Here is a 27008-nt window from a genome sequence, read left to right on the forward strand (position 1 = left end):
ACTAAATATTTTAATTTTACCCATGTATATCTTTATATTTAGTTATATTTCCTGGCAGAAATCTCCTTTCATGAAGCAAAAATGCTGCTTTTAAGACAAAAGTTATAAAATCTGATATTCAACCTACAATTTGGAAAATTGTCTTTTTTCTTTTTTTGGTACTGAGGATTGAACCCAGGGGTGTTTAACCACTGGGCCACATCCCCAGCCCTTTTTATATTTTATTTAGAGACAGGGTCTCACTTAGTTGCTAAGTGCCTTGATAAGTTGCTGAGGCTGGCTTTGAACTCTTGATCCTCCTGCCTCAGCCTCCTGAGCCACTGGGACTATAGGTATGAGCCACAGTGCCCAGCTGGAAAATTGTCCTTTTTCTATCAAGGAATTGAAATTAATGTTTTTCAATTCAATGTAGTAGTTTATAATATTTCACTAATGTGTATCAGATGATTTATTTACTATGAAAAACATCTAGGAATGTGACCTAAGAAGAATCATGATTCCTAGACCTTGTATGATGACATAGGTATGAGTCTGAACAGCTTCTTCTAAGAAACAATTTTGCTGGTGAAAGGATTTATCTGAAGACAGGATTCTACTATTTGTATTTATAATATTTTTCAAACACATAATGTTTCTTGATCCTAAAGACCAAATCCTATCTCTTTTGATGTTTTTTTGAGAGTTAGAAAAAAACATACATTAGATTGAAAGGAATAGAAAAATATCTTCTAAAATCGATAGGGAGATTTCTCCTTATCAGTTTCCTTCAATTCTACCACTCTGAATCCCCAATCTCAATCTGATGACATGCTTCTACAGTATAAGAGGTTAGGAAGGGTATAAAACAATTGGAAAAATGTATAGTTTAAGAACCAAAATTGTGTTTCAAAATTTATCCCTGAGCTTCTTTTTTACCACCCACCCCCATTTATGGAGTAGACAAAGGGGAATGAAGGGAAAGGAGGAGAGATGGGATAAGGAAAGACAGTGGAATGAAACTGACATAACATTCCTATGTATATATATGAAGATACCACAGTGAATTTCACCATCATAAACATCCACAAGAAATTAATTTAAAAAATAACTCTTGGTAAATGGCAGAAAGATCAATAGAAGGAAGCAAACAGGAGATGGAAGGAAGGGAAAGGGACGAGAAGTACTGAGGACTGAATTAGAACAAGATATATTCCATGCTTTTATAACTATGACAATTGGAATGAGAAGTTGTGCTCATTTGTGTGCAATGTGTCAAAATGCATTCTGCTGTCATGTACAACTAATTAGAACAACAAAAAAAAGGAAAAAAGGATTCTATTTTCGTGTATAACTAAAAAGAATCAATAAAACTAATAAAAAGTATCCCTGAGAAACTCAGAGATTACAATTATTGTTCAAATAATCATATATTAAGTACAGTAAAAATAACTTCAATACCAAAGCAGCATAGCCAAAAAGAATGTAGGTACTATTGTAGGCTGGGTAATTATGATAACATTTCTCCCTCAAATAGGAAAATTTAGTATCAATAGTATATTTTTTGGCTTGTCATCATTTTTATCCCTAAAGGGGCTCTTATAAGTTATACTGAGAACGCATTAATAATTAAATATTTTGTACTGGCGTGGTGGCACAAGCCTGTAATCCCAGCAGCTCAGGAAGTTGAGACAGGAGGATCGCAAGTTCAAAGCCAGCCTCAGCAACAGCAAGTCACTAAGCAACTCAGTGAACCCTGTCTCTAAATAAAATACAAAACAGGGCTGCGGTGGTTCAGCAGTTGAGTGCCCTTGAGTTTAATCTCTGGTACCCACCCCCCCAAAAAAAATATTTTGTTTGGGTTTCAAAATCATTCTCCTTCTGTGTAAAGTTAGAACTGAACTTGCCTTGTACAACTAGAATAAGCATAAATGTAGTCTAAAGGTTAACATAACACTTACCTGTCAAGACACCTTAGAATAATAGTAGTCTTCCCCTGGAAATTCAAAGAGAAAGAATACTGTATTAATGTCATCCGTATGTAAAATTTTATTAGTATTCATAATTGCAGCTCAAAATAGCTTTTTTTTTTTTAAAAAAATCATTTGAATGATAAATTACCTGGAAACTAGAAACTTTCAGAATTGTTCTATAGTTTGATAAGTAGAAAAAGTTAACTGTCAACTTTCCATCACAGTGTAACTACACTGCTATTATTATAATTACAAAGCCCCACAGATGACAAATATTAGCAAATCATACCTCACTTTAGTGGTCAACTTGGCAGCTGTCTTAAATTTTCTCTCTACTCAACAATGCTAATTACTGGTTAAGCTGATGATTAGTGTCTTCTAAAATGTTTTCATTCCAATTATTGAAGTGGAAATTTAAAAAAAGATAACATACAAATAAAGGACATGTTGCAAATATGTTCTAAGTAGGCAATTCAGACACTGGGTTAGAACACTTCGTTTGTTTTAATTCTAAAGGATGTACTTATTTTAAATTCTTTTTAGGAGTCAGGAAATATAAGTGCCGGCCAATCTTTGCCACTAACCATGAAACTTAACCTTAATCTTATCCAGAGACCAGATCAGTGGTTTGAATCTGTGTGTGTGTGTGTGTGTGTGTGTATATAGTAAGAATTTTTTTTTTTTTTAAACAAATGATCCTTTGTAAGAAAACAGACAAAAAAGGAACAGCAGGGAAAGCTCTGCTGGAGGAAACCCTGGGCACCAAGGAAAATAGTTTGGAATACCATGGATTGCCAAAAACCCACTATATATATATATATATATATATATATATATATATATATACACACACATATATATGAGTGTGTGTGTATATATATATATATATATATACATACATACATATGTATATATATGTATATATATATATAAAGGTATTTATTGACTGGTATTATACTCAACTATAAAGCTAGGACAACTTAGATGTCCCAAAATAGGGGACTGCCTAAATTGACTATGGTAATTCACATACTGGGAAAATATGCAGCTATTAGCAATGACAATGTAGAAATATACTTACATGGTAAGGCACACATAATAAATCAACATGACCCTGTTTTCAGTTAAAAATCTTTTCCCAATATGTGGGAAGAGATATACACACACATATTGAGAGAAATAAACACAAATAAATAAATTTAGAGGGACATAACTGTGTTAATAATGATTGTTCCTAGCTGATGAATTTGCAGGTAATTTATTTTTTAAAGAAAATCAGAATTTCCTAATTTTCCTATACTGAACATGTATCATATGTAGTTTATTTTAAAAATTTTAAATAATTGAAGACTACATTACCTAAAATGTAATGTACTTCCTGTTTTTCACCATAGCATTTGTCTCCTGGTATTGTCATTGCTATGCAAGTATTTAGTACCCAAGTTCCTTCACAGTAGGAAATGTACTTTGGTCTGGGGTTGTGGCTCAGTGGTAGAGCGCTCGCCTAGCATGTGTGAGGCACTGGTTTCGATCCTCAGCACCACATAAAAATGAAATAAAGGTATTGTGTCCACCTACAACTATAAAAAATAAATATTAATAAAAAAGAAAGAAAATATCTTTCATTCATTCCTGTATCCACAGTGCCAAGCAAGACACCTAGCACATAAAAGGTGTTCACTGAGTGCCCTACTGAATGGATGCATACAAGATTGGAAGGAGCGATGGGAGGCAGCGGGGCTGTTGCCTTCTTTGGTAATGGGAGACCACTATTGGCCAAACAATAGAAGCATTAATTTTTTACTTTTTTTTTAATCTTTCAAAATAAATTAATACTCTGCATAAAACACAGAATCAGGTACTTTTTAAAGCTATCTCAAGGGAGTTCCCACATCTTCAAAAACAAAACAGTTTTAATTTACATTAACGAAAAGAAACAAAACAGTTGTATATGCCACGTATTTCTAATAATCAAAAGAAATGTGGTTTCAGGGGCTGGGGCTGGGGCTCAGCGATAGCACACTTGCCTGGCAAGTGTAAGGCACTGGGTTTGATTCTCAGCACCACATATAAATAAATAAGATCTATTAACAATTAAAAATTTTTTAAATCATGTTTCTTTGTTCATAGCTATTATACAAACTGCACATTAAAAAAAAAAGGAGTGTGATTTCACAAACAACACAAAGAAGTTGAGAACTATTACAGAGAGTGATTAGTAGAGGCCAAGAAAAGGGTCATTTTGTGTGTTAGCATTTGTATCCTAGAGTAATACCATCTTCAAGGATAGAGAAGTAGCTTCTTTATGCAGACATTTTTCTTTGTAATAAAAATTTAATTGTAAGCATAAGACTAGTACTGGTTATGTTACCCTTATATAAATTAATGTATGCACATACCTATATGGGAGCAGGATAAAATGTAGGAAGTTGTTAAATTATTATATTCATTATGAAAATCACTCTATGATGTTATATATTATCAATTGTAGGTTCATGAAATGAAATGCTCATATATTAGAGATGTGGCTCATATACTACATTGGATTAAAAGTTAAAAACAAATGATTCCTATGATAATTTTATGTTAAAGAATTAAGTTCTGATAAAAAAAGTGAGCCAAATATGAAAATTTTGGAAAGTACAAATTAAAAAAAACAAAATAAAAATACAATTAAAATTTTACTATCCATATTTCTAATTTCTATCTTTGCATATTCATATAGTTGAGATCATCATATAAAAAATTTACGTACTTTTTTCAGTTCATATTATTTTCTTTCATCACTGGCAACATTATCTTTTCTTTTTCAGTACTAGAGATTCAACTCAGGGCCTCACACATGTTAGGTAAGCACTCTACCACTGAGCCACATCTGTAGCCCTTTTTATTTTAAGACAGAGTCTCACTAAGTTGCCCACCTTCCTGAGTAGCTGGCATTATAAGTTTGCACCATTGCATCCAGCACTAATACCTTTTATGGTTATATAAGTATTTCCCCCAACAGATATAATCTGTGTAGATAATATCCCCACATGAGGGGTGTCTGGTTGTGCAAGGAGGGCCTTCTGAGATACAGATGGAAATGAGAGAGGTACCGAACATAGAGCCTTGCAGAGTTTAGTTTCTAAAAGCTTCCTATTTGTCAATGCCCTTAAGTTGAAAGCATGAAGCACAGGAACTGAACAGTAAGGTGAACTCCAAAAAGACACCAGCTATGATGCTACTTGAATTTTAGCATCTTGGGTCTGGCAAGCCTTGACCCATTTTGGACAGTGTCACCAGCCATTGTGCCTCCCAGGTGGGAATTCTGTATGTCAAACAAAGCGGCGTGAGAACATGATGCATCTCTTCCCGCTCTGTGTGGTTACTTCCAAATGTTTCCATATACTTGGCTAAGAAATTTGACAGAGAATGGGAGGGAGTCTCGCCCACAAATCAGTGGTCCAACAGAATTACTGCCTTATTTGCCCCACATTTTCAAAAAAAATCTTTGATAAACATCATTGCTACAATTAAATTATTCCTGAAAAGTGATTTCTAAAAGCTGTAACTGAATCCAAATATGAATATTATGAAAATAATGACTTATTGATTTATATGCTTAGATATTTAAATGAATCCTGGCCTTTATACTCAATTGAGATAGAAGATCTGAACATTTTTAAATTATATAAAAAAAAATAGTTCAAAATCTCTTTCTAAAGTTTTATTTACTATTATAACTTTTCCTAGATTAATAATAAGTGCTTTCTAGTAATAAGTGCTTTCTAAACCACATTTGTCATCTGGTTAGGGAGGTGAAAAATCTATACTTTTTTTCCCCCCTTTTTTGTTACAAGGGATTGACCCATGGGCCCTTAACCACTGAGTCACATCCCCAGACCTTTTTTTTATTTTTTATTGTGAGACAGGGTCTCAATAAATTGCTGAGGCTGGCCTCAAACTTGTGATCCTCCTGCCTCGGTCTCCTGAGTTGCTGAGATTACAGGCGTGCTACTCAGTGAAACTATATTCATTTCTATTAAAGAATTAAGATAAATTTTGGCACTAGTGGTTAAATCATCTCAATGACTGGAAAAAGATTTAAAGCATTACCCCATTTTTACTGCCAATGAAGAAAACAGATTTTTCTCCAATTTCAACTCCATCGCCTTCACTTCCATTACTTCCTCTTTTTTCTACTTCAGCTTTTGCAATTTCCCAGAGAGTCTCACTAGATGAGAAGCAGAGAAACAAACAGATCATTTTAATTATTTATTCCACTCAGGGAAATTTTATTTCAGTAAGATTTATAAAAGAAAAAAACTTTTTTTCTGGAGAGAATAAGTTGGTAAAATATCTGAGGATTAGTCAGATTTGTAATTTTTTTTCCTTTGAACTAATACTGAAATTGATAGGCAGAACCTTTATCACCAGGCTTTGAAGTTTTCTTACTTTAGAGCTTCCCACAAGGTAAAAGGCTGTCATGTGTAAGTTTCTCAGACACACATACAGGTATGAGGACTTTTGGAAAGATACAACTTGGGAATCACAAAACACGTAAGTCATCTAGGAATATGGGAAGCACGCAAAACCAGTGTGCTTAATAATCTTTGCTCCCTGAAACATTTCTTTTTGTATTTGTAATTATGTTTTTGACCCCAAATTTCTTTTTTAAAATGTGAAAGTATAAAGATGGAAGGGAAAAATTCACCTAAAATTGTAAACATTTTGAAAACCATTTTTTTCATTCCTCTTTATATAAAACTCTAAATAGGATTGTATCTTTTTTTTTTTCTTTTTAAGTCCAAGTGAAAATGCAGAACTATATTGAACTAAAAAAACACAGATAAGACCTGATGGCTCCTGAATCTGCAGCTTTCTCTGTATGTGAATTTGGGCAAATTACCTAGTCTCTACATCCTTTATTTCTTTATTAATTAAACAAATATTTATTAAGCACCTAATATATGCAAGCTTCCTTAAGCTCAAGTATGTTTCTTCATTTCTAAAATGTAAAAAAAAAAAAAAAAATAGCCAACTATTATAGGGTTGTCACGATTGTTACAATGTGGTCATTCATTTCATTTAGGGTATGGTCTATAAAAAAATTTAAATTTTTTGAGAGCTTTTAATAATTACTAACCTAGAACCAGGAATAAAGAAGGAGCCAAAACAAGAATACAAAAAGTCAAAAACAGGAGTCCCTACATGTTTACTCTAAAATTCATATACAGATGAAGCCTCCAGGAAGTGGGTCTCGGCCTGTCTGCTCCCCAGTCCCACACCATTCTTCCAAATCATGATTATCTGTTTTCCAGGTGCCCAGCAGAGAGAGAAATGGTCACCTGTAGAAACTTATAGCTGTAATCATAGCTTTATAATTGTGACCAGTGATGGAACACTGACCTTTTTTTTTTTTTTCACCCTAAATTCATAAACTCAACAGAGATCCCACCGCTGATCCAAAAAGTACGAAAAAGATTTATTCAGGGCGATCTCTGTCCGGAGGTCCTTGTAAATTGTTCAGAGAGATTTAGGTCTTGAATATCGGTGGATTAAATGGACACAAAGGGCTCAAATGCATTTTACAGGCCATCAACGTTTCACACCTTTCCCCCACCTCCAACCCCAAAGTGATGTTACACTTTCCTCAGTGCCTTGCAAGTCTCCCATTGGCTCTGTGGTTGGGAACCCTGGCACCAGAAGGGGGAGGGGGCTGGCAAGGAGCCTTGGCGGTCTGGTTCACCGCTGCCCACCCGGTACCTGGAACAGCACCTGGCCCACGAGACACTAATTGAATCAGCAAACGGATGGAGTTGATCACTCAACATCTCTATTCTACCCGTTTGCGGCATAATCGTCTGCTCGAGGATAGTTCCTACGGGCCCCTAACCATCAGATCCAGGTGGCAAACAGAACAGACCCACAATCCCCAACCAGCAGGTCCAGGTGGGCTCTCCCTCCCCGGCCCTTCCAGATTGGGCTGGGAAGAGGAGAGGTTCTCGAGGGGATCGCAGGCCGGGCGCAGGCAGGGTTACGGGAATACCTGGGCATCGTGGTTGGGCCGCCAAAAGTCGCGCGCTCCTCCTGGGGCCCAACCTACAACTCGGCTGGTGGCCGGCTTCGCGACAAGTCGGGGTGTGCAGGCTCCGGGGTTGCCATGGGAGCGACGTCGAAGCCGCGATTGCGTAAGAAAATGGAGCATCACGGGAAATGTAGTTCTCGGCGCTCTTTTTCAACCCTCACTTTTGGCATGGATCCCTGGGGTGAGAGAAGATGTGGTGACAGTGGTTACAAATCTGGCACCTAAAACCAATGGTTTCTGGGCAGGAAATGTTGCTTTATTTATTTTTTTAAAATATCTATTGATTGCCGACTATATCCCAGGGTTCTCTGCTCTTAGTTTTTACTTTTCTGTCCCCAGTAGACATGATTTGGGAATAGAGAGTGAAACAATATCTTGAGCTATTTTTTAGTAATTTAGTAGAAACAAAGAATATTTAAGCCTTAAACCCCAAAATAAGGCATGTGATTTTAACGTTTTCCAACTTTCAGAATATTCTATCATGTTTTATGCAATAGCACTTAATGAATTATGCATGGGCTTCCCCTACATATATCATTTACTTTATGAATGTAGATTATTTTTGTTTGAACTTAGTGGTCTTTTCATAGAGCTCCAGGAATCTCCAGATCAATAATAAACATTGGATTGTACTACATTCAGGCCCTGTGCTACAGAGAGTAAAGAAAATAGAGTAAGACAACATCCTGACCCTCCAGAAAGTTATACAGAGCTCATTATAATTATAACCCAAGGAAGCAAATGATGTAAGCTTTGTAGTAGAAGTACAGAAAAATTATATGAGAACAAAAGTGGCTAATTATGCCTGAAGGAGTTGTTGAGACATTCATGGCCCTGATAGTATTTGATCTGTTGTTTGATTGTTGAATTTGACCCAGGCTGTCTTGCCCAAGATGTCCTAAATATTTGAAGGAGATACTTTTGCTCCAACCCTCTATATTTTGGCTCAGTTTCTAAGGTATGATGTCCAAGAACATAACTTGAAGTAAGATGGACCTAGATTCAACTCCTGACTCAGCCATACTAGCTAAGTTACCATATTGCCATAATGGGTAAATTACTTAATTTTTCTGAATCTCAATTTATGATACTTTAAGCAGGGAAAGATTATGAGTTTTAAAAAATAAGGTAAATATATGTCCTTGTCATTATCACATGGCTACTGTGAAGGATCTTGCCATTCTGGATTTTACCATGTTGGTTATGAGAAGGCAAATAAGATTTTTAAAAAGAGTGTGCCATGATGAGACCTTAATTTCTTTTTAAATATTTATTTTTTTTTTAGTTGTAGTTGGACACAATACCTGACCCTGGATTGAACGCAGGGCCTCACAGTGCTATGCAAATGTTCTACTGCTGAGCCACAACCCCAGTCCCTCACCCCCACCTTAATTTCAATGAGATAACTTTTTGTAGCTGCTTTAAGTTTTCTAGTGTTTAGCAGACCATGTGGATAGGTGGGAAATTAACAGAGTTTTTACATTTCCCCATTTGTTTTCGAAGTTGTATGATCCTTTTTGGGGGGAAAAATAGCACATAGAAAAAATGAAGAGGAAGAAATAAGTCTACCCCCAGAATACCTAGTAAACATTTTGATGTGCTTCATTCTAGTTGTATTCTTAAAGTGGAGATTATACTGTAAAGTTAATTAATATCCTTATTTTAAACATGCTCATTTCCCCATATCAATTTTTTAAAACATAATGTTGATGGCTGCATAATATTCTGCAATATAGCTTTTTTTTCATAATTTACTTAGGCATTTTTCTACTGTTAAGATTGAGATGTTTAGAGTAAACACCTAACATGATTGGATTAATCAGAGTCCTTTCCTGGAATTTTTCAAAATAGAATTAGGAAAAACAAATCATTCCCTTTTGAAGGAAGTTAGCCTTCCTGCTCTGTTAAATGAAGATGTTATTCTGTTGTTAGAGAAGATGAAGCAGATACACATGGATAGGAAGAGAAAGTTCTGACACGTTTCATGGCTCTGGTTATCTCCAGGGGTCTTCTGTGTCCTGACCTTATGAATTTACTGTTCAGCTCTCCCTTTGATTATATGAGACATCCTAGGATCCTTGTAATAAGAATGATAAAAATGAGTTTTTCATTTTTGTCTATGTCAGTTCAAGTTGAATTTTGGAATTTACATCAAAAAGAGGCTATCTTAGATAGTTACTATAGTGACAGTAGAGAGTGAGGCTTAGGAAAAGGGAGAAAAGTCAATTGCTTCTCTCATTGATGAAGTGGTGATCCTTTTTTTTTTTTTAATTTGTTTTTGCTGTAGATGGACAGCATGACTTTATTTTATTTGCTTATTTTTTTGTATATGGTGCTAAGGATTGAACCCAGAGCTTCACCCATGCTTTACCACTGAGCCACAGCCACAGCCCAGTGGTGATCCTCTTAACCAACTCTTGGGGGCACAGCAGAGAACAGGCATAGAGGACATGGCGAGTTTGAGATATCACCCAGCATCTGTGCATTATCCAAACCTAGTAAGAACTCTCCTCCAGCTTTTTAGAAGTTATACACTTTCTATAAACTTTTCTCTCACAAAAGGCAACTCTTCCGGACTTTGCAATATTTTTCAGAAATTTAATTTGATAGCTTCTAAGCCATCTTCCATGGTAACACCCAACATTCAGTTCCTAGAGACTGTTCATGGAAATTCATTACAGCCACAAAGTGAGAGAGGGGATTCATTTTCTCTTGCCACAACACTGCTAATTAAGTCATCTGACTGTACTAGAACCACAATATAACCTACAGAAAAAGATCACCCACTCCCTGTTATTAGCAGATTACGTTGGCAAAGCACTGAGAAGGAAGTAGTTCAGATGCATGTGGGTGAACATTTGTGTCTTATTTTGGAGTTATTTGCTAATAGATATTTACCTAGTTAAGGTTTTGTTTCTTAATTGGCCTGCAAAATAATTATAAAGCACAAGGTGAAGGTTTTGGGGTTGATGTTCATAATAAGGTTGCTTCTAGAGTCATTTTAACTATGTTCAATTTAGGTAATATTAAATTCAACAAATAAAATCACAGTTTGATGCATTGATCTCATCTCCTCACCCCAGCCTCCTACCAGAACCACCAACGCTTCAGTGTAGGACTGACCTTCCCATTTAAATGCCCAAGAAAACTCTGCATCTTGGTCACACTGAAAAAATGGGGAAATTTGCTGAACCCTAAATATCTATGTGTGACTTACCTTAATTACATTTAAGGGGGAAAAGTTCTCTTATTGAAGTAAAGTCCTTCTTTTAGTGAAAAGAGAGTGTGGGAAAATGTGAGAGGAAATGTGATTTCTGCCAAATATAATAGCAAAGAAACCTCCCTACCAACTTATTCCTGCTCTTATTTCCCCTCTCCAATTCCCACGTTACCTCTTCCCCTGAGAAATCAGCCCACAGCCCCTCAGCCCCGAGGGGGACAGATTCCATTGAGGCTGGGAGGTAGGTGGATGGGGTAGGGAACATATTCTTGGCATCCCAGAAAAACATAGACATTTAACTAGAGAAATATGGTTGTCTATGGTGTTAGTACTTCAAGATTATAGTTCAGGGGCTGGGGCTGTGGCTGTGGCTCAGTAGCAGAGCACTTGTCTGACAGTGTGAGGCCCTAGGTTAGATCTTTAGCACCACATAAAAATAAACAATACTGTAACAAAAACACTGGGCATGGGCATTAAAAAAAAAGATAAACTTAAGTTCAATTATGAGTCAAAAGTATGTTCTAGAGACCTGATCACTTTTTAATTTTTTTTTGTACCAGAGATTGAACCCAGCGACGCTTAACCACTGAGCCATATCCCTGGATCCTTTTTTTGTTTGTTTGTTTGTTTGTTTTGAGACAGGATCTTGCTAAGTTGCTTAGGGCCTCACTAAGTTGCTGAAGCTGGCTTTGAACTTGGGATCCTGCCTTGGCCTCCTGAGTCACTGGGATTACAGGCGTGTACCACCACACTTAGTACCATATTTTTTTCCTATGGAAAAAATTTCCAAAAACATATTCTGTAACAAAGTGTCTTTATAAGTTGTGACTAAATTCTCTTGTAAATTGAGAGTTGAATCCATTTCCAAATTGTGGCAATATTGGATTTGAAGGGCACATGGGCAATCGTGAACACACACACCCAGACACACACACACAGTCCAGAATGTTTAAAACAAATGTTCAGAGCACACTCCATTAAACTTACCTAAGTGACCTAAACTCCCTTAAAGAGTTTATTATGAAATCAGGGAAAACCAAAATTTCTATTCATTTATCAATATGCATACATATCTATTAATATTACAATGTGCCAAAACAGTTTCCTTTTATAGGTATAAAACAAAGCAACATCGAAGACAAAGCATGAATGTAAGAGAAGGAGGTAATAACTACCATTTTCACTGGTAGAACACCTCAGCTTTGACAATGAAAACATTAGGTATTTCATGAAGATTATTCAAAAGATAATGCTCAAAATGGGTTTTGTAAATCATTTATTATGATTGAAAGGGAAGAAAATGATAGGAGACAAATATTACAATTAAACATGAAACACTATTCTCATGTAACCAATCATAATAACATACTTTGAATTTTTTAAATGGCTATATAAGTAATTTTCCAGAAAATAAAATTTTCACATCATCAGTTACAGAAAATTGATTTCTTTCCATCAAAATATTTTATCTCTGCTCTATCAAAAATAAATGCCAAGTATAAGGTACTACAGTTTAAGCTAAGCCTTTACTACTTATTTTTAAATTAGAAAATTTGGGGGTGCTAAGAGAGGGGAGTTTACCAGATAGTGAATGAACGAACTACTGCCTGAGAATAAAGTTCTCACACCTTAGTAACAGTTCTGTCAAGCCCCTGGGCTCACCAACTAATGATTATTAAATGGTTTTCTGGGAGCTCAGAAATTCTGTATCCCAGGCAAAAGACTCCTCAGAGTCACCCCAAATTGGTAATCAGTTTACTCTAAAAAACTAATTTATTTATTCAGTGAGTAGTTGTGGCTCAAAAGATATAGAGGAAATGGCCAATGGAAATCCATTTCTACAGAGGTTTTAAAAGCTTCTATTTGTTGTTCCAATAAAGTACAATATTCCTTAAGTAATATATTCCTTGCCTCTGCTCCTTCGAAGGATGGAAGGCTGAGTATGAGAACAGTACATTACCATGGGGAGAAAGCAGCAAAGAAGAAATACAAGGGGCTCTGCCAGCAAAGTAATTCAGCAGCTAATATTTTTCTCAAATTGATTAAAAACAATGACACAAAAGTGATAAATATGTCCAAAAATAAATACGAATATTCTGCACATAAATAAAATTAAGTATACTCGTGATTACTATTATAGTTAAACATTTCTATAATATCATTTTCATGTCTTATCACAGTTTCATTTTTATCATGAATCCTCATTACATTGTTTTGACACATACTGAAATGTACTGGCCACTTACCTAACCTAGTAAAGTCATACATCTCAATATTCTTTCAACTAAAATTTTATCTCCTTTGATAGAAGAATTATTTTCTATTTCTCTTTTCTCAAAATGTCCAACAAATATTTGGGAATATATTTTCAAACTCTCAGAAAGGAGTATGTGAGGGGGCAAGCTTTAAGGACTATCTTTGTTTTCAAAGATATTATTGAACGAAGCAAGGTCAAGTTGACCCCGTACCAAAAGCAAGGAAATGCGAGCAATATTCCAGTGAACTTGTGCTATGCTGACAGCCAAGGAATGTCAGGAATCACTGCCTTGTTTTAAACTTTACACTCCAGTGATCTGCGAAGGCGACAGGGTATACTTTCTAATACCACACAGGAGGGTCTGGTTACCTAACTTCTGTTTTTTCATGTAATGATTCACAGAGCCACAAAATTTATTGCACTTGCTCTAAAAATTTACCCCTCCACATCACATGCAGCTGTTTCTTACACTGTGCACTCTGTTCCTTTCCAAATACCACCTCATTAATAAAGAGCACATTTAATTACAGTACTTACATTTTTTGGCAGGGAGCTTTTCCAAATACTCAACAGGTACACAGAGTAAGAGTTTGGAATCTCCCTTTCTAAAGATGGCCAGAATATTCAAAAGAGAAAAAATAAAAGAAAAGCTACAGTGCTCGATGCCTCTGATGGCTAGGAAGACGGGGAGAAATGACCAGTTTTAACCTATTTAAGAGAAAATGAACATGTTGGCAAATTGTATGTTCATGTTTTATTGCTATTTGAATATTTAAGAATCAGATAAGAGAGAGTAACCCCTATTTTTGCTGAAGTTTGGATACTGGTGTGTGGGTGCCACATGGCTGGAGTGAATCAGCTTGCTGACAGCCAGTGAAGCCATCATAGAGGCAAGGACTGAAGAGCCTTCATAAAAGGGTGGGGCCTTTGGTGGGCCTGCTGCTTGGAAGGAGGAGCTGGCTTCCCATGGCCCTGGCTTGGGGTCCCTGGGTCCTGCTTGAGAGCAGGGCTGGAGCGGAGAGGTGGTGAAACGCTGCCTTCTGTTGATGGAAGTTGTTGATATAACTGGCGATCAAAAGAGTGATTTCAAGAATCTAAAGCAAGAAAAGCAGAATGATTATGTTCCTGGGATGTTCGCACGGATGACAAGGGAGTAAAGGGTTGGCTATTCACAACCAGCCTTCCAGAATCCCCTTCTCTGTAGATCACACAGTGGAGTTCTTACCTGTTGGGCACTATCATGGTACCTTCCCATGTTCCCATTACTTAAATCAGCAGACAGAATGAATCTCAAAAAAACAATGGAGTTTAGTGGCAATGTTTGGAAATGCGAAGGTTAGCCACCACTCTTTCAATTAACTTACAGCCACATTTGTGAATATATGAATCAAGAAATTCAGTGCGTCATACAGATTAATGCTATATTCAAACTAAATGATTGAGCATGCTTCAATTTTTGGCACTTGATCATGAACTGCTTCCACTTAAGTAGTCTTAATTAGGAAAGAAATCTACCATTTTTTTTTTAAGCTTCAGATTTTGAAGAAAGTCTCTTTTACTTGATGATTTTAAGATAAAGTTTTATGAAAGCCAATTTCTCATTCTTTGGACTACAGAATTGCACTTTAGAATGTTGCCCTTTTATTTGCTGGCTTTCACTTAAGAGACATTAAAAATATATAATTTGTTCTAAACAGTAAAGGAACAAGTAGGTTTTAATGATAAAACTCTGATCTTTTCTTTAATGAGTCCATAAAGCAAATAATCCCCAGTAAGAGAATATGTATAAAGTACCTGACAACAATCACTTACTCTGCGGCCATTTCTTTTGAACTTCTATTTACTAGGTCCTAGGCTAAGAACTTTGTAAACCTCCTTCATTAAGTATATAAGCTAAAAGACGTAGGTAGTATCATACTATTTTTTAGACAAAGAAACAAGACTGACTAGACCCATGGTGGTTAAATTATAAGTAATATATGTTTTCCCAACTGGAACCGCTTTTTGCTCAATGACTGTTTTAATACAAAAAGAACTAAAGAACTAGTGTAAAAAAAAAAAGGTAGCAGAAAGAGTTCTACTCACCTTGGGTTTTGCCATGGCAAAAAGTAATTTCTCTGTTGATTTGTCTTTTGAATGTGTATTGTTAATGACTACCATAAAATCATCTTGAAAACCTCCAAAGGTCATAAGACTTTTGTACACATAGCTGACTATTAACCTCTTCAAAGAAAAGAAAAAGTAAATGTTATATGCTTTTTATGTTCAGAGAAAGATGAGAAATGAGTAATATATCTATCTCCACTAAAATGCTAATATTAATTAATTATGGCATAATGCAAAAAGTATTTTCTAAAATCAAATCTATTTTGATCTAAAATAGATAGTAGTGGAACTAAATTTATTTAGGCATCATCTACCTTTACAATTAAAGTACATTTAAATGCTGAAAAAATTCACTTCAGAAAAATTAGAAACTATGAAGAAAACAAAAAACCTCTTGTATTTGGCACCCAGTGGAAAATCACTGTTAATATATTTTCATATATATATATATATATATATATATATGAAAAAAAAATATATTTTTTTTAAACCAGAAATTGAACCCAGTAGTGCTTAACCACTAAGCCACATTCCCAGCCTATTTTATTTTTTATTTTGAGACAGGGTCTTGCTAAGTTGCTTAGGGCCTCCCTACCTTGCTGAGGCTAGCTTTGAACTTGGGATCCTCCTGCCTCAGCCTCCTGATCCTTGAGTCACCATGCCTGGCTATTTTCATATGTTCTAGGTTCTGTCAGGTATCTCCTGACATTTTTCCATGACAACAAATGCACTTGTCTAACATTATTGTAATGACTTCACAGGCACCCTTTTAGTTAGCAGGCTACTGCAGTCATTTATCACTTATTGCAGGGTATTTTGTTTATATCTTGTAATATTTGGGGACATATTTCATAATGCACATAACCCTTCTTTGGTTATGAAAGCAAACACCAAGACTTGCTAGCTTAAAGAGTGAGGACAATTTTTGAGAATTTTTCCAAAACTCTCCTTCAGAGAGGTTATAACCATTTACATTCTCAACACTACATTCTAATAACACTGGATATCATCATTCTTTTAAATCATATTTAATTTCTAGTGAAATTAAAATTTTAAAATATATTTACTGAATATTGACTCTTTTGTGAATTGAGTTAGTCATTGGCCCATTGGTATGTTCACAAGATTCTTCTTCCTTTTTCTTTTCTCCCCACCCCCACCCCATTTTGGTGTGGGGATTGAACCCAAGATCTGGCACATGTTGACCATATCTTCTACCACTGAGTTACACCTCAACCCTATGATATTTTTATTGTCTTATAAATAAGACATCTGTGCATGTTGAGGAATCAACCCTTTGTAATATATGAAATTTAAACTTTAGACACTTGTCTTTTTTCTAACCTTTATTTTATTTACTTTTATATGATGCTGAGGATTGAACCCAGGGCCTCACAAGTGCTAGGCAAGCACTCTACCACTGAGCCACAACCCCAGCCCCACAAACATTTTTTTCCAATGCATTTCTAAAACAATTTAAGAGACAGAATTCAAATGTGCACAGCCTAAAAGTGATCTGCACATGTAAGGATCAGCTGAGCAGAGTCCACGGCACCTGTACCTTCAATTCCTGCCCACCAGATTTTTTTTTTTTTACTAAGTAATCTGACACATGAAATGTGATAGAAAATAATGTAACTTCAGATAAATACATGAACATATAAAAAGCACAGGTTGGCTTTACTTTTAATCATGTGAAAATCTCTAAGTTTTTGTATTTGTACATGTGAACTGGGAGATGATATTATTGGAAATTATAGAAATTATGTATAGAAGCCTTAGTGAAACTGAACTTAAACTTCGATCATTAAACTTTCTACTTTAATAATATCTTAAATATTTTTATTTTCCACAGGACACAATTTTCTTAATTCTTTAAAAAATATTCTTTTCACCATCACAACCAAGATTGCAATTTAATCATGCACAATAGATAACCATCTTATCTTGGTTTAAAGATAAAAGTGTAAGCATAGTTGTATTTGTAAAATGACTCTTCATTAGGAATAATGCTATCTGAACATGAGAAAAATCAGATTAAGGAGTGTTGTCTTCTGTTTACAGTACACTGAGCAATGGAAATAGTGGATTCAATGTAACACTTTAGGGCTTAATCTTACCATGGAGTTGTATTCTAAGATGCTCAAACCATTCTCATGTATAGCCAGCCACATGAAAGCATTTCCAAGTGAGGATGGAGTTATGGGCTACAAAGAGTCAAAAACGTGGTCATAAATGCTATGCAAAAGCATAGAAATATTTTCCAATCTAAATGTCATATAACATATAGCACTATAAAAAACAAAAATGTATTACTAAAAATCTCTCTTGGGGAAGAGGTTGTGTGGTATACTGGAAAAAGCAGTGAATTTGATAGTAGGAGAACTGGTATTGAGGCCCAAATCTGCTACTTAATAACATGTGCATTTGGATATGCTAATTAATCCCTTCAAGACTCAATCTCCTTATCTTTCATGTGGAAACTATAATTTTTAGATCTTATTTTTGTTTCAAGAGACTAAGAGTTGATAAAGCTTTGAGGGTTTCTGTGATAACCAAAATATACTGATGTGCTTTATAAGGCGTGTAGTGCTCTTATAAATCTTTATAATAATTGTACATTGTAAGTATTCTTACAATGTAAAAGGATTACTGTAGTAATGTAACCTATCTGAAAGTTTATTAAATCTGATATCAATGTCTAACAAAAAATAAAAAGAAAATACGTAACTGTGATCAATTGTAATAAGAAATGAGTAATGCTAAAAAATGAGTAATGCTAAAAGTTTCTACCAATTTTTCACTGCGAAAGCAATAAAATTGAATCAACAAAAATAATCTCACCAGAAAAAGAATCCAATTAAAACCCAGGAATATTTTTGAGCAATTTACAATGTTTTCTTCAGTTAACAAAACTACTTCTTTTAAGTCTAGCAAAACAATATCAAGATTATAGATAAGGAACTGGGATGAATCTTGCATTATTTGTATATAGTAAAACTTAACAGAATTTCACACATAAAAAACCTTGGGTTATCAGCCTATTGAGGGTCAGTTTGCAAAAGGCAAGCAAACATTAAAAATAAAGCCATTTAATTCAAGTGTCCTTCAACTGCTGAATGGATAAACAAAATGTTTATGTGAATATACACACACACTTGCAAACACATATATTATGGAATATTATTCAGCCTTAGAAAGAAAGGGTACAATATGAATGAATCTGATAGACATTACCCCAAGTGAAACAAATAACTAACCACAAATGGATGAATAAGGTAAAATTCCTTATGTGTATGGTTCCAAGTATGGTCAAATTCATAGAGACATAAAGATGGTTGCTAGGAGCTGAGCGGTAAGAACAAGAATGGACAGTTAGTGTTCAGGGGGAATAGAATTTCAGGCCAGAAAGATTTTTAAAGTTCTGGAAGTAGATGGTGGTGATGTTGACACCACAATGTGAAGGTAATTAATGGCATGGGACTGTCCACTTAAATTGATTAAGATAGTCAACTTAATGTTATGGGTATTTAACCACATACAAAACACAGAAGGGCCACCAAAAAGCAAACAAAGAAGTGTCTCCCTGTTATAAAGAAGAAAAAAAAAGTGCTGGTCATGCATTCTGAAGCACAGTATCATTATTTAATATTCTGTGCCAGCAAGCACAAAAACTGTTGTCAAAGCAGAAAAGGATATTCAATAGTCCTTCCAATGGTGAAGTCAGAATTAAAATTCATGAAAAATGTTCTACAGTTCAAATTTATTCCTTATATTTAAAAAACACTCCCTGCAAATATATTACTTTTATAGATTACTAACAAAATCATCTCTTCACTTAGTATATAGATTCCAAAAACAATTTCTTACCTAATGATAACACAATCACCCACAGAGTTAGAAGATACCTTAGATTTGACTTGTTCTAGTTTTTTAATAGAAGAGGAAACTAAGATCCAATTTTCTGGCCCAAAGATGCACATGTATTCAATAAATATTTATTAAGTGATAATTATGTCCAAAGCATTATGGTTGGCATCAGAGAAGGAGGAATGTGCAGTTTCTTAGACAGGATAAAAGAAACATGACAGGAAAGAAAATAGTACAAACCAAGATGTATCTTAAGAGCCTAAGAGGGTTGAAAGTGGCATGGTTCAATACAACGAGGAGTTGAGGCAGTTTTTCCCTTGGGGGAAGCGACGGCTCTCTCCCTGGCAGGCTTTGTCTCCTTCCCTGGTGTTCTGAGTCGCTCTGTTCATGTCACTCCCAGGCAGGGCTGTGTTGACAGGGCTGTTGCAACACTGGCCCAAGCTAAGTGCAACAGTCCTGGAAGTTTGTTCCAACTCATCAGAAACCATGGGTTCATGTAGCCCTAGAGCTCAAGGCCTGCCAAAGAGGACTCAGTCAATACTTCATAAATATGGGAGCAAATGAGTGTGAGGATGAATGAGAGGATGGATGGATGAATGAAGAGAGGACAGAGGATTTCAGCTGTTGTTTAGCCTCAGGAGTCTGGGGAAAGGCTGAGCAGAGGGGAATGTTGAGCAGAGGGGAGAAGAAAAAGACACTTCCTGCCCTTTCCCTAGTGTCCCTTTGTTGTTTTCTGTAAATTGTTGGGAATTTCCTCATTAAAAAAAAAAAAAAAACAACCAAATATACAAATCGGGGGTAAATCTGGTGGACTGTGCACACAAAGGTTCTCATTATGCATTTCCCTCCCGTTCTTTCTTACTTTTGCAAGAAACAACTTGGCACCAAAGAATGGCCACTTCCTGGCTACTGTCAAATAAATGCGCACACAGTCAGCCGAGTTGTGTCCCCGCAGGGCCATCCATCTGGTTGACAGTCGCTGGTACAGCTGCCTAAAAAAAGAAAAGGGCAAACACACAACCACAGAAACACAAATTATCGTCCTCCCAAGATGAAGCTCTCCTTGAGCCAACCCAAGCCCAGCTGTGCCACCTCCGCACACCTAGGCACAGCGGTTCTTGTGTGACTCTGTCACCAGTGTCCACCCCTTCTTTTTGGAGCATTTCTTTCACCAAATTCTCATGCTTTTTGTGTCTTCAACATAATCTGGTATCTTGGACTGTAAATTTTAAACATCTGAATAGCTAGCATCAAACCTTTGTGTAAATTACCTCAAAAAGTAGATTCTCCTGGGAATATTTTCATTAAAAAAACAAACAAACAAACAAACAAAAAAACCCACAAAAAGCAGAGCCCAAAGAAGAATCCCTAATTTTAGGTACTGCAACTCTTAGCTTAGAGAGATGCTGGAGGCAGGGATAAACTTCTCAAATCAAACCCTGAAGGCAGTCATTCATACCACACAGAAAAGACTTACCTTAAATGTTCCTATTTTGGAAAACTCATGGTAAACCAAATTTGCCTCTATTTTTAATCTAATCAGTCTTTTGTGTTCTCTAAAACTGAAATTCTAAATTAATTTAATTTAAATTTTATATTAAAAAGTTTTATATAAGATTTTTTTTTCAATTTACTTATAATGGACTATCCAAAAAAATGGTAAACATTTCATAAAATTAAACTTTTTCAAGGCCATTTTTTCTCTTATTCATTATCATTATTAGTTTGAACTAGAATGAATAACATCAAATGAAAAACACACGTAAGGTAATTTTTTCATTGGAACAAATATTTAGTTATTTCACAATGTACACATACTTCAAAACACACTGCACATGACAAATACACACTTTTATTTACCCACTTAAAAAATTTAAATATAAATTCTAAAGCATTTGAGCACATCTGGAATGAAAATAGCTATAACTTCTTGGGGCTTATCAGTATTTAAATTTTTGAGAAAGGTCATACTTCTTCCCCACCTTTAAAACTTTGTATGTAGCATGATTCTACCCTCTGTAAAGTAAAAAATATATCCTTACCTTAACTGTTCCTCAGAACAACCATCTCTGTACCCTTTAGGATAAAATTTCTCTATAACTTGTTTGAGAGTTTGGTTGGCTTTACATTGATTGGAAACTTGTCCTGCTGGGGTTGAGAAAGGTCTTTCAAAATCTCCAATCTCCACCTAATTGGAAGTCCAAAAAAGAGAAAATAAAGAATATTGAAAATATTTTTTTAAGTCAGTTTAATTTTTTTCTAAACATTCTTTTTTTAATACATAACACATAAATCTATGTGTCATAATTGTCTGATTATAAAATTTATAACAATACATAAGAAGTTTTATTAAGGCTAAATTTCATTTGAATTCTTTGTACATTTCAGTTCCATTTCTATATTAATCTTCCTGAGTTACTATCACCATCAAATAATGTTTGCTAAAGGCCTATAACACAGGAAAATTTTTATTCAAGACACTACTTTTATTGCAAATAATAAGGTGAAATAAAAGTTAAAAATGACAAAAAGCTGGGTGTGGTGGTGCATGCCTGTAATCCCAGCGGCTCAGGAGGCTGAGGCAGGAGAAACTTGAGTTCAAACCCAGCCTCAGCAACTTAGCAAGACCCTAAGCAACTTAGAGGGACCTTGTCTCTAAACAAAATACAAAAAAAAGGTTGGGGATGTGGCTCAGTGGGTAAGCAAGCACCCTGGGTTCAATCCCCAGGAGCCAAAAAAAAAAAAAAAAAAAAAAAGACTTCACCCAAAATAAAAATAAAATAAAAGGAAAAAACTATAAGAAGTCCCCCAAAAAGTATTAGTCAAACTTTTTTTTAAGTGTCTCTTCTGAACATAATGGGAGCAAGAACTATGTTCTCATACTTGCTTCCTGTATTTATTCCACACACGTTACTGTATTTAGTCCCTCATTCTACTAGTCTCTTACTCCCTGGAATAGAGTCCTTCATTCCCTTCTCTTCCTTGATGAAAGAATGTTCAACCCTCATCTCTACTAACAGGCCACACAGATACCCTCCTTTATGACCATCCTACTCCCCACTTATCCGTCTCTCCATCCACACATGTACCCCTCCATTCATCCAAACCTGGACTCGGGTCTCACTGCAAGTCAGGCACTGTGCTAAGGGGTGGGGGAGAGGGAAAAGCCGAGCAGCCCCCAAATGCAGAGTTTACTAGCTAGTGATGGGGAGTGAGGGTTAACAGACACTCATGGTAAACTGAATTAAATGCTTAGTATAGGGTACCAAAAAGAGTTCAAGGAGGAAGACAGGATGGGGACATTTAGGTGAATGCCCTGCTGAAAATTCTCATCATTATCACTTCCCAACAAGCAGATGGAGGATTCCATTAAGCCTAGAGTGGTCACATAGAATGCCCCTCATCGCCATTTAAGCTCCCTACTTCCAGTTTAGCTGTTCAACAACCAGCTTCTGAGGTTCTGAGCCTTTTAGCCCCCCTAATTCCAGCTGCGTGTCACCCTTATAGCCTACTCTTCTAGGTTTCTTTTATTATTGAAATAAGGTTCTAGGGGTGTGTGTGTGTGTGTACACACACACACACACACACACACACACATATATATATGTTGTAGATGGACACAATACCTTTATTTTATTTGTTTATTTTTATGTGGTACAGGGGAATGAACCCAGTGCCTCATGCATGCTAGGCAAGTGCTCTGCCACTGAACCACAACCCTGGCCCCCTTCTAGGTTTTTTGACCCTGTTTCTTAGTCATTGGTTATCTGTGTGGCTTTGCTGTTGGGCTCCCATTTCTCATTTTTCCTGGTTTTTCTCAATCCCCAACTCCTTCCTAGTCAAGCATTCTTTGTCCTCAAACCAATTAAAAACTGTCTGCCAGCTCTCCAACCACACCAAAATCCTTTCCCCAGAGGGAATTAGACACCGCTGCCACCTAGCACCTGGGAGGCAAACAGTAGTTACAAAACTAGTAGGCAAGCCTGCCTCCTAGGGGAGTCTGGTGGTTATGCCCAGGCTCAGCGTCTCCCTCCCTGGTGCTTGGCATACTGTTTGGCATAGAATAAACACAAGAAATGTTTGGAGAATAACTAAAAATTGACTCAGATAATTCCCAACACTCCTCACACGAACATAATGCCATACCAATCACTAGTACCACAACAAGGGGTCAGTTCTGAGAATTTCCCAATGTAGACAGAGCATCAATAAGAACCTACAGATATTCAAATCTGTAATAGTAATAACTCATCTACGGAGTTCAGGTTTCATTAGTGTATCTCATTTATCTTCATGAAAACTGATCTGAGGAAAGTAGATCGGGAACATTGTTTAATTTTCCATATATAAATGGGAGCAAGAACTAAGTTCTCATTACTTGCTTCCTGTATTTATCCCACAATTATACTTTTAAAGTTAGTCATGTGCTTCTTGGTGTGTGGTCTTACCTCTCTGTCTCTTCCTCAGACTCATCTAAAAATGTGGGAAATATAAATACTCAAAGTAGGTTATAATTTTTTGTAGAAGCTTTTTTTAAAATTTTTTTTTAGTTATACATGGACACAATGTCTTTATTTCATTTATTTATTTATTTTTATGTGGTGCTGAGGATCGAACCCAGGGTCTCACACGTGCGAGGCGCACGCTCTACCGCTGAGCCACAACCCCAGCCCCTGTAGAAGCTTTCTTAACAAAATGAAAAGCTAAAGTAAGAAGACAAATTTGAATCAGTAAAAATGAGGGTGATTTTCACAGAGAATCTGTGCGTCTAGAGGACTAAAACCTAAGATGGCAAGTGACAGAAAATCATTTATAAATAATCTTGTCACCAAGAACATGGGCCCTGTTTCTCTTTTCTTCAGCTTTTGACCTCTTATCAAAAGAGAACACACAGTGTAGCCCTAATGTTGAAAGTATGAATGATCTTCAAATTATTTTAAAAGTAAACTAAATTATCAACTGCTCATTCTTCCAGGAATGCTCACAGAGAAAGTGTCCTGGGTAAGGCTGTGCTAGACAGGAAGAGGGACAGGAACAGTCATGGCTCTTGGTGAGGCTTCAGCAAATGGTACAAAGCAGAAACACAATAAGTAATTATAAACCGCTGAGGTTAGGACAGCGATACATGGACATGTATGGAACATCATGGACACCTCAAGAGGGACTTTAACCCACCCAAGCAGGATTTGGGAAGGTTTCCTGGAATAAGTGACACCTATAATGAAAAGTAAAGGCTGAGATAAAGTTAACAGGTGAAGGAGTGGGGTAGACACCCCAGCAGAGGAGACACCAGTGAAGCACATGAAGGAAAAAGGGAGCCATATGCAAGTCCTGGAACTGTGCATGGACCCACCGTTTATACTTCACTAGAGCATAAAGTTCAAGATAGGGAGTGCAGAGGCTGGGAGGTGGCAGAGTTCACATCAGGAATGTCCTTGTATGTAAATGAGGAAATTATAGCTATGTTCATTTTTTGCTATATTTCCCTCTTATTGATTAGTGCTGTATAAATAAATCTCCTTGAAAAAGTGACACTGTACCAGGGTCCCTGGCCTAACAGCTGGCATTCTGGCAGCCCTCCAGGGCTGCAAAGATGACACCCCAGGAATGGCTGGAAGGGGGAGCAGGATAAAGCCCACACCCCTCATGACTTTGTAATGGGTGCCAGAATACCTCTATAGAGAGACAAATATACGTCTATTCAATTAAGTCACTATTAATTTGAGTGTGTGTATGTTTATAGAAGGTCAGCTTAATCCTAATTGATATAATAGGTACATGAAGAAAGTGCTCTAGAGTTTTCAGGACTCAAGCCTGTTAGATTAAGAACAATTTCAACACAGCATCCTCAGCCCCACAGCGCAATGCTCAAATTCCTCTATTTAATAGAAGTCTAGAGGTCTAGAACTAAATTTTCTTTTCTTCTTCTTTTTTTTTTTTTGGAGGGGAGGGTACCAGAGATTGAACTCAGGGGCACTCAATCACTGAGCCCCAGCCCCAGCCCCATTCTGTATTTTATTTAGAGACAGGGTCTTACTGAGTTGCTGAGTGTCTCACCATTGCTGAGGTTGGCTTTGAACTCACGATCCTCCTGCCTCAGTCTCCTGAGCCTCTGGGATTACAGGCGTGTACCACCGTGCCTGGCTAAGAGCTAAATTTTCAAGAGAATAAGAAATGAGGTTTCCTTTACAGAATACTGTCTCATTCTGCATCATTGCAGTTGTTGGCAGTTGAGAGTCACACTGTAATTACAAAGCCTGCAGGGTTTAAGGTCTTAAATCACAGCAAAGTAGATTTAAAGAACAGCTGAAGGTATGTTGTTTTACTGCATCTTAATTCCATGAAGAAACTGGTATCTTATCATTTCCATATATTATTCTACTCAACATGGAAGTTACCTGAGCTAAAAGAGCTGCCATTTCTAGTGCCAGATCCTTGCTCACAGGAAAAAGGCCATTTATTATTTGATCATTTGTCTGATACATTAACAACAACTTCTCTCTATCAGTCTCTCCACGGGCTTGCATTGAGAAATATAGTCTGAAAAAAAAAAAAAGGAAAATTCTCATTAAATTATACACGCACATACACACACACACATATAATATATATGGATATATATATATATATATATATATATATGTGTGTGTGTGTGTGTGTGTGTGTATATATATATATATATATTTTTTTTTTTCCATGCTGGGGACGAACCCAGGGCCTTGTGCATACTAGGCAAATACTGTACTACTGAGTAAAAATCCTCATGGATTACAGTGATAACTTCAAGTGGGGAAAGTCCCCAATGACATTCTTACAAAAGAAGAAAGTAAAGATAAATCCAGAGGATACAAATGGAATGGTTTTAACATGCTCCTTTAAGTTATATGAATTTAGACCATTACTATTGGTTGATGATCTGTTTCTATTTCTGTTTCAGCAAAATGAAAAGAAAATTTCTTTAAGGTGGAGGGACTCTTCTAGCTATTTTTTAATTCCCTGAAGTACCAAATCCTTAAATGTTCCTGAAGGATGTAAGACATTAAGAAAAATTAAATTTGCTCTCTCTTGTGGGGAATGAATGATGTCATCTTCATTTCAATGGGCCGTATAAACTTAATTTTCAAAATGCTATGAACATATGAACATACCAAAGAATAGGAAATGAATATTTCAACTCAAAATCAACCCCAAGTCAACATCAATTCATGGGGGAGGGAAGCGAGGTCTTCTCTGAGAATCCAAAAGGTAATATTTGTACATTTAGATGTGTTTTGACTTTTTGGCCACATGCGGATAAGCAGATTTAGGAGCTCAAAATAGTTTTACATGTATTCATTATTACTTGTTGAAACATGACATGATTTTTGTGATTTTCTGTTGGTTGGTTGGTTGGTTGGTTTTGAGATGGGGTCTCACTATATTGCCCAAACTGGTCTTTGCTTTCGTCCTGAAGTTAAGATCCTCCTGCCTCAGCTTCCTGAGTAGCTGGTACTACAGGTGTAAGCCATTATGCCTGGCTTATGACATGGCTTTTAT

The 27008-nt window shown here is 36.2% G+C and overlaps 2 protein-coding genes across 5 annotated transcripts in view; both read right to left on the reverse strand.

The window, feature by feature from the left end:
* The window catches only part of Dync2li1 (dynein cytoplasmic 2 light intermediate chain 1), a 28820-nt gene extending 20689 nt beyond the window's left edge, over positions 1-8131 (reverse strand). The window contains exons 1-3 of the mRNA XM_046425102.2: positions 7981-8131; positions 6048-6165; positions 1938-1972 (exon numbers count right to left, since the gene is read on the reverse strand). Coding sequence (XP_046281058.1) covers positions 1938-1972; positions 6048-6165; positions 7981-7988 — 161 coding nt within the window. The 5' untranslated portion in view covers positions 7989-8131. The remainder of the gene's footprint in view (positions 1-1937; positions 1973-6047; positions 6166-7980) is intronic.
* A 4367-nt stretch (positions 8132-12498) lies between these two features.
* Plekhh2 (pleckstrin homology, MyTH4 and FERM domain containing H2) overlaps positions 12499-27008 on the reverse strand; it is a 117233-nt gene continuing 102723 nt past the window's right edge. For all 4 annotated transcript variants that reach the window (XM_058573532.1, XM_046425118.2, XM_046425111.2 and 1 more), the window contains 6 exons: positions 25871-26012; positions 21515-21660; positions 20335-20464; positions 17723-17809; positions 15582-15719; positions 12499-14590 (listed from right to left, as the gene is read on the reverse strand). In XM_058573532.1, the coding sequence (XP_058429515.1) occupies positions 14405-14590; positions 15582-15719; positions 17723-17809; positions 20335-20464; positions 21515-21660; positions 25871-26012 (829 nt within the window). In that variant the 3' untranslated portion in view covers positions 12499-14404. The remainder of the gene's footprint in view (positions 14591-15581; positions 15720-17722; positions 17810-20334; positions 20465-21514; positions 21661-25870; positions 26013-27008) is intronic.

The sequence above is a fragment of the Marmota monax genome, unplaced genomic scaffold (assembly GCF_021218885.2).
Source record: "Marmota monax isolate L192 unplaced genomic scaffold, Marmota_monax_Labrador192_F-V1.1 WCK01_AAM20220418_F8-fsc00015, whole genome shotgun sequence".
Taxonomy (NCBI): Eukaryota; Metazoa; Chordata; class Mammalia; order Rodentia; family Sciuridae; genus Marmota; species Marmota monax.